The sequence below is a fragment of the Phoenix dactylifera genome, unplaced genomic scaffold (assembly GCF_009389715.1).
Source record: "Phoenix dactylifera cultivar Barhee BC4 unplaced genomic scaffold, palm_55x_up_171113_PBpolish2nd_filt_p 000345F, whole genome shotgun sequence".
NCBI classification, from domain to species: domain Eukaryota; kingdom Viridiplantae; phylum Streptophyta; class Magnoliopsida; order Arecales; family Arecaceae; genus Phoenix; species Phoenix dactylifera.
Genome location: NW_024067804.1, coordinates 159018 through 166942, shown reverse-complemented (window position 1 = coordinate 166942; position 7925 = coordinate 159018). Strand labels below are relative to the sequence as shown.

At 37.4% G+C, this 7925-nt stretch overlaps 1 protein-coding gene across 1 annotated transcript; it reads right to left on the bottom strand.

Annotated features, from left to right (window-relative positions):
- Positions 1–804: 804 nt before the first annotated feature.
- LOC103716148 (triacylglycerol lipase 2) lies at positions 805–7721 on the bottom strand. Its single transcript, XM_008804035.4, has 9 exons — positions 7460–7721; positions 7274–7384; positions 3491–3631; positions 3201–3311; positions 2581–2724; positions 2400–2440; positions 2155–2234; positions 1914–2009; positions 805–1354 (listed from the first exon to the last, which is right to left on the bottom strand). The coding sequence occupies exons 1-9, from the start codon at positions 7661–7663 to the stop codon at positions 1035–1037; spliced, it is 1248 nt and encodes a 415-aa protein (XP_008802257.2). The 5' UTR covers positions 7664–7721; the 3' UTR covers positions 805–1034.
- Between the last annotated feature and the right edge of the window lie 204 nt (positions 7722–7925).

Sequence of the window (7925 nt, the reverse complement as noted above, 5' to 3'; positions counted from 1 at the left end):
GAGGAGGAGGAGGTGCAGAGCCCTCTGACTGCTGTGCAAAATTCTCCATGCTTGCGTACTTTGGGAATCCATCTGCTCCATCAAATGGAAGGACAGCCACAAGAAGCTAATCTCGATACTTTCTCCACTTCTGTTAACACCTAAATGATCCATCTGCACTCCTGTTTTTTCCTGTCCACTTATCTTTGTACATAGACTGATTCATCAATAAAATTTTGAGGGGAGTGTCTCACTTCCTCCATTACGCTTCAAAACAAGTTGACTTTGGTCGTGCATGAGAAAGAAATCTGAGTAGATTCTATATTAGTTCTTTAGAGGTTATTTGACATGACCAATTCAAGACTTCAAGAACATGGCCTTCTTAGTGCATTTAATTATTTAGGATAGGGCAAGGGGAACAGAAAAAGGAGGAAAGATATATGGTGATAACAGAGGAATTGTGAGCATGAATGAACTTAGTGAACATACAAAGATCAAAGGAGGCCCCTGTAAGAGTACTAGTGGTCATGTGTTAAGGTAGAAAAGAAGAGACAAGCACAGGAGAACATCTAGAAGTTGTAAGAAATGTGAAAATAAATGATCGTAGATATTGTTCCCTATCGAACGGAAGGGTAAGAAGGATGCAATGCTGAAGCACAAGCAATCAACTTTCACAAGGGGAGCTAATTAGATGTCGACAAGAACTTTTCTTGATGGGGCCTTTCATGGTTTTTCTTCTGATGATGGAACTAATTTTTGGTGAGCTGCATATCAGTTGCCACTGCTTTATTGTAAGCTGTTCTAGTTTAATATTTGAATAGCTCATTAATACAAGAAGTTCCATTTCAGGGAGGAGGTATTCTTTCAGTCTTATAATCAGAACATTATAGCATTGTAACATTGTAACTTTCAATCTGGTTGCAGGGAGGTCCCATTTAAGACTGTTTTTTTCTAGTACACTTTGGCACATGATACTATCCCTGCATTTGGAGACTGAGATTAGTATTTTATACTGCGATTTTATCGACCACCTCGACACAGACAAATATTGGTTGTTATTGGCGATTGAAGAATGCCATGACTGCATTATATACAATTTGTGCAGCATTAACTGCCATGACAAAGTCAGCATGGGCATAGTCCTCCACAAATTGAACAGTTAGCTTATCTCCATCATGAAACTTGAGATTATCCAACAAGAGTTCGACATCATGAACATCAGAGAGCGAGTCACGACCACCATAGCTGAAGAATAGAGGCAGATTGTTTGGAATGTTCGACATGTTGTAAATTGGAGGTGTGCTCTGCCCATAATTTTCGATGTTAATTTCTCGGTTCTCGTAGTTGTACTTTGTGATGATGCCATCTCGAAAAGCTGTGGATTTGAGAAACTACAGCTGTTAGACATTGTTATGAGAATAGAAAACTACAGACAGTGGCTGTTAATCCTAATTAGCATGTTATATGTGATTATAAGCTCTTTCTTTGTGATAGTTCGGAGGTTATAAAGGAAAATGTCAAAAAACTCTGCAATGAGAATTGAGTCAGTAATGGAAAATTGACTTTGCATCATTTTGTTCCTTCACTCTTCTGTTTTTGGGGGAGTGCAACAATTTGTCATCATTCTTAAATATTATTGAAGAAATCCAATTAATCCAATTATGATATTATAAACACAGTTGCCTGCATGTGAGATAAAGTATAACAAAATTAATTTAAAATATGGACTTGGAAATGTCTACTTTGAAGTAGAATCTTCGAAGTTTCCTTATCAATCATACACTGCCTATGACAAAAAAGAAGATCTCACTTTTAATATTAAGTATTCTTACTTGCACCAAGGTTAAGAAAAAAGAACAGAATTCATATTTTCAGGGATATAGACAACATATCAAAGAAAAAATAGATTATGGCAATCTGCTTAAGAATCTTACTTTGTGCCAAGTGCACCATGGTCCTTGTCGCGGTAGATTGCGGTTCATACTCCAAGAATAGCTCGACTGTGGAGGCATTAAGGCAGCAATTGTTCCCTAAGCTCAAAGGTTACATCACAGGAGGAACCATACATTAATTGGCACTTGTGTCAATTTTGACAATCTAGTGTTTGTTAATATGCAAAGAAACAAATCTTATTATCTTGTTGCTACAACACAGTGGCATCAAATGAATCGATACCCGTAAAGGATTGCAGAAGGTTGTAGCAATCCACCCCTGGCTCGAGGCAGAGCGCGTCCAGAAAATGTGCCACATGTGGTCTATTCTCCTCAGTAAAAAAGATTTAACTCAAGTTAGAAGAACTCAAAACTAGATATTTTTAACAAAAGAGATGGAGATTATTAGTGCAATCTGTGGAGAAGAATTAAAAGGTTAGGCCAGAGGTCTGGTATCTATAAAAAGAATATTTTTAGTGGTGTAATTACCCTTTGGGATTGAACTCTGCAACTCCAAGCCAATTAACTATCTGTTTGAGAGACAACAATCCATCAGACAACTATACAAGTAATAGTTACAAAATTTGATGGAAATCTAGCAACCTTTAAATTGGTTTGACAATGTTGATATAGTGAAAGTTACAATAGTAGCAATATTGTGGTAACTTACTTGGTCTACAAAGGCTCTGGCTGCAAGAATGCCTATTGGGGTTGTCATGTGAGACAGATAGGCCACTGGGCTCAGTAGTGCTGCTGACATTAGCTTATCCACTAATCTACCTTCAGAGACTGATGCTAGTGCAATAAGAGTCCCCTGTAACACGAAGAAACAAAATATCACTATAGAAATTCTGTGTCTGTAAAATATGCTGAATAAATTTAATGGTGCGCAAAACACCAATTGTAACATAGTTGATATAGGGATGCGAATGGCTCTGCTTCAGATGGAACTTAACCATGTTTTAAACCAAAAATTATGTGCTGTTACTGTAAGATTTGAACCTCAATGCAACACAATTTGCAAGAGGATTAAGTTTAGTCGATCTAGCTGATTAGTTCTACGTGATGATTTCTCTCCAAAATGGATCTGATTTTCTGAATCTTATCTAATTTTGATACAATTTGTTTGGTTCTGTTTAGGACTTGAGCTGTCTTTGGCTAACCTCGTCCGGTTGCATGTCAAGAATGGTAGAAATAGAGAGCAAAGTAGCAACGGTTATTTAAGATGGTTTGGACATGTACAACTATAGAGACTGAAGAAATGTCTGATAAAGGCATAAGAAACTTTACCAAGGAATGGCCAACATAATGCAACTTCTGCCCGGTCTGCTGATACACGAAGTTGAAAGTAGCAGGGAGATCATAAGTGACCAGCTCATCCCAAGACCAATGCCAATATGCCTGTTGCATGATCCATCCTTAGGGATTGATTGCAAATAAACTTACTTTGGATCTTAAGTAAGACAGGCAGTAATTTTTTAATATATATATATATATATATATATATATATGGTATTACTATATTTTGATTCAAATAAGTCGATAAATTTTGTTTTTCAGAGTAAGAAATGATAATCAACCGGGTTGGATGGAGTAAGGGAAACATGGCGACGGCTCCACTTAGTTCCCCTAGTGTTTGCAATCCATACATCAAATCCATTGTCAGCTAAAATATATGCAAGTGATTCTTCAGGAGAGTTTAGTACCCATGTCACGCCATCCTGCCATTATTAACAAACAAGTTAAAACACCAAGAATTTTGGTTAATAATCTCAATAAAGTCTCGACATCAGATATTGTATCGATCAGAATCTCAATCAAATTGTTATCAGCACAGATTTAAATAGCCAGCAGATAGCTGAAATTCAAGTTATGCAGTTATATGACTCAAAATAAGAACTCTTGCTTCACTACATCGCAAGGAAAAGACTATGGAACAATATATTGGGTTAGGAAAATTGGCATGTTTTGTCAGCAAATCACCAATGGAATGATTCTTAGCTGCTAGACATGCCCCAAATTCGATTGACCATTAGCAGGTTTTTTTTAACATCTTTTCATACTTTCTTCAAGTCAAAAACAAAAGAACATTCTGAGTATACTTCCTTTTTCCTTTTTCTACTTGTTGGTGCTATGATGCTGCTGTTATATTTATCTTAAGTTAATTGGCATCATCTGCGTACATTAGATCTCTAGTGCTAGACTCTTTTAGAGTATGTTTGATTGGAAAGAGTTGAGCTTTGGAATGGGAATAAAAATGGAAATGGAAATGAGTGGCTCTCATTCCAACTTTTTGGCCGGAGAGAGTCTCATTCCTATTACGATTTCAAGGAGGTATAGGAATATGCCGTAATCTCCCAAAATCCAATCCAGACTCTCACCTAATGCTCAGATCCCATTCTGATTCCGATTCCGATTTCAGTCACGAATCAAATACGTCGGAGAATATGACCATTTCGATTCCCATTCCACCATTCCAATTCCGATTCCGATTCTGGTTGCGAAGTAAATGCATCTAGTATGTCATATATAATAAGGTTCCTAATGCTTGGCTTGAATGCTTAAGATGTGAATTCAAGTAATGTCCTTGATACTTATTTGTGCTCATGGTGAAAGACTAAGATTAACAAATAGTGACATAGTAAGAGATCCATCTAGTTGCGCCATCTCATGCCACGTGTTGGGTGCATTTGGTGGTGATGCACTTGTTTAAATCGAAGTGCCAATTTGAGCACCCAACACTCCAGTTTCCAAGTATTTTTGCCAAGCATGCAAAGGAAAGCATCAGCGACATGTGTAACTAGCAAGGTTGGACCCCCACCATTTACTTTTCTCTTAAGTCCACCTACCCCAATAGAAGGAAACAACCGAAAATGACGCTCAAGGCTAAGCTCCTTCCTCCCCATTGATAGTACGAACTTTGATCATTGTCACCGATGTTGTTGAGAACTTGGACTTTTCCACTTGTAAGGGCATAGTCTAACTTGTAGATGCCTACCAATTTAGAAATAGTTCACAACTAGATGATAGGATATCTAATTATATTCGATAAATCAAATCAGCCTCATCTCACACACTCAAATAAATCATATTATGGATGACAAAAGAGAAGACGCAATTTGTTAGAGGTAATTAATTTGATGAATATTGCTACCCTAGATGATTTTATTGCTTGCACATATTACCAGTCTATGTAGAAAATACTTGTGTATCAATCAAGAGACAAGAGCCATGTACCATGTAATCGATCATCGACTTCCACATAAAACTGGTGCCCTGGAAGGGTGATCAAGTGGTGTGGTAAAACATTTTCCTATTTCAGTTGGCTCTATCATGCAATCACAAAAAATTACTTGTACAGATCTACCTGGCTACCCAAAAACTGAACTACATCCTTGTTGTGGTACAAGGGTGCACTCCACTTCCTAAACTAGGGATTGTAAAATTAAATTGATCAGACTAGAAAAACTTGACTCTATCATGCATGGATCATCTTTGAGTCAAGTTATAATTAGCACTAGGTATGGCTCAGATTTTCTGATGTAAAATTTTAAATGGATCAGATATCGATCAAAGTTTTGACTCGATACCTTTCTTAATAATAGCTGTTTAAATCATTTAAAAATTAACCAGTAAAACTGTAGATATTGGATTTGATATGCTAATTTAGATTTATTAGAAATTAGGTCTTGCAGAATAAAATTAGATTAGAATCAAACAGATGACCGAAATAATTCATGCGTGAGTATAGATCAAGAGAACTTGATCCGATGTCAAGTCGAATCAAGATCAAGATTTTGTATGTTATTATTTCTACTTTATCTAGCTTGAACTTGACCCATTACCTCCCCTAGTTTGCATAGGGTTCGGGTTGCATCTTTTGCACCAAAAAAATATCGATTGTTGGATCGTATTCTGTACAAATCTCAAAGCGAGATTACTAGATAATCCAATGGTGGATTGGGGGCGAAGGAAGGTGAATCCTTCTTTGCCTCTGACCGTCTGCACATCCATCTCAACAGTACCCCACAGGGTGGGAGCCGTGTGCGGAATGTGGACGTGGGTATGGCCAAAAACGTGAGTAAAACTTAGAACTTGCAAAAAGAACAAGAAAAATATTCTGGCTAGGGAACTGATGACGGCTGTCAATGTAACGCTCACTCGCCGCCACTAGGGACGAAATACAAGTCTTTAACGCCTCGCTACCCGAGTTTCGGCTCTTGTCACTTTTTGAGCCCCATACATACATACATACATACATACATATACATACATCATACATATACACACACACACACACACACACATATATATATATATATATATATATATATATATATATATATATATATATATATATATATATATATATATATATATATATATATATATATATATATATATATATATATATATTGTATAAGTTGGTAAAAATCCAGAGAGAGAGAGAGAGAGAGAGCAAGTTCTATCCATTTGGAAGTTAGAGCCAATTAATAGAAGGAAAAGTATGTTGAATAAAAGATCAACAACCAATTTGATGTTTACGGGTGCAACTGAATGAAAAAAAAAAAGAAGTAATGTTCAATATGCATTAGTATCTAAAAAAATCTAAATACTTTTACTGCATCATATACATATGAACTATGTTATTACTTATTAGGTTGCTTTAGAGACAATTTGCCTTTGATAGGCCGAAGAGAGAGAGAGCTGCACATGAGCATCTCATTTATATCTCTTAGATCATGTGTCTCCTTATTCTTTTATATGAAGGACTCTCATTCTGGATTCTACATCTGATTCCATATATATTATCTCGTCCATGTGCAAGTTAAGATCATCTCCATAAGGCCTATGTTTAAAAATTTGAGACCTTTTTTCAATAACTTTGGGCCTAAACTAGGGGTAAAGTGAGATACACAGTATAAGAAAAAGGGCGACGACTGCTTTCGGCTTTGATGTTGCTTTACTTTGCAAGATCCATGATGTTGATCATCACTTGGGACCCATTTACTTGACATCTACCTACAAGTTGCTGCCATAAATCTTGATGCATTACACATTTTAATCATTGCCATCATAGATGACATGATGGGTCTTCTTCATGACTTGCAGTGTAATCAGGAGATATAAGTGTCCGGCAAATTTGAACTCATAAAACAATGGAGAATTGAAGCTTCAAGATTTCCCTATACATCCTTGAAATAGAGAGCATAAAAATGGAGGCCTTGGTGCCATTAATGCTTCACATGTTGCATCCATGCCTTATGATATTATGATATGAAAACCAATGCAGGCTTATAAGGACAGAGAATCTAAAAATATAATAAATGAAATTAAGTGCTTCCATGCATAAAAAACCATACCATGAGTACCCCATGCTGCAGTAGCACAGGCTGCCTCCTTGCACCACCACCTCCAATTCTACCCACCGGGATCCTCTGCATGCTTAGTATGTATCCATCTTCGGTTGTCACCTAAAGGAAAGGGAGAAGGAGTTCATAACATGATGGAATTATACAATAAAACAAGCTAGTATTTGCAATCACTACCTCATATTCTTCGCATTTGTAGCCTTGTGGGATGATAACCGAAGCGCACGTCCCGGCCATCTCCGGCGGTGGAACGACGGTGCCGATGCGATCGTTCATTTGGAGCTCATGCTGGTGCGAGACGCGCGCTCCGACGAGCTCCAATTGGAAGGCAAGGAGGAGGAGGATGGAGATCATAGCACATACCAAGCCATGGGAGCCCATGCTGATAAAGCTTAGCTTGAGCTATGATTAGTAGTGGGAGTGGTATCTAGCTAAGAGAGAGGTGGTGTCCTTTTATAAGAGGAAGGAGAAGAGGAGAAATAGATAAAGAAGTGTGAAAGCAAGGAAAAGGCAAGGATTTCCTGGCTTTTTCTTGCGAGATAACGGACCCAAACGCCACCTTAAAGTGTGTGCGCGTTTCCATGTTCGAGTTTAGCGTGGTGCCACACGGAATGGGATCTTTTCCTGTTGAATTTTTAGTTTA

Bases quoted from the DNA above. Each gene is read 5' to 3' on its own strand.
- LOC103716148 (XM_008804035.4), bottom strand. From the start codon at position 7,663: ATGGGCTCCCATGGCTTGGTATGTGCTATGATCTCCATCCTCCTCCTC. The intron at 2,725-3,200 runs GTAAAGTTTCTT...TTCGTGTTACAG, and splicing joins ATTATGTTGGCCATTCCTTG to GGGACTCTTATTGCACTAGC. The intron at 2,010-2,154 runs GTATCGATTCAT...CTTTGAGCTTAG, and splicing joins CCTTCTGCAATCCTTTACGG to GGAACAATTGCTGCCTTAAT.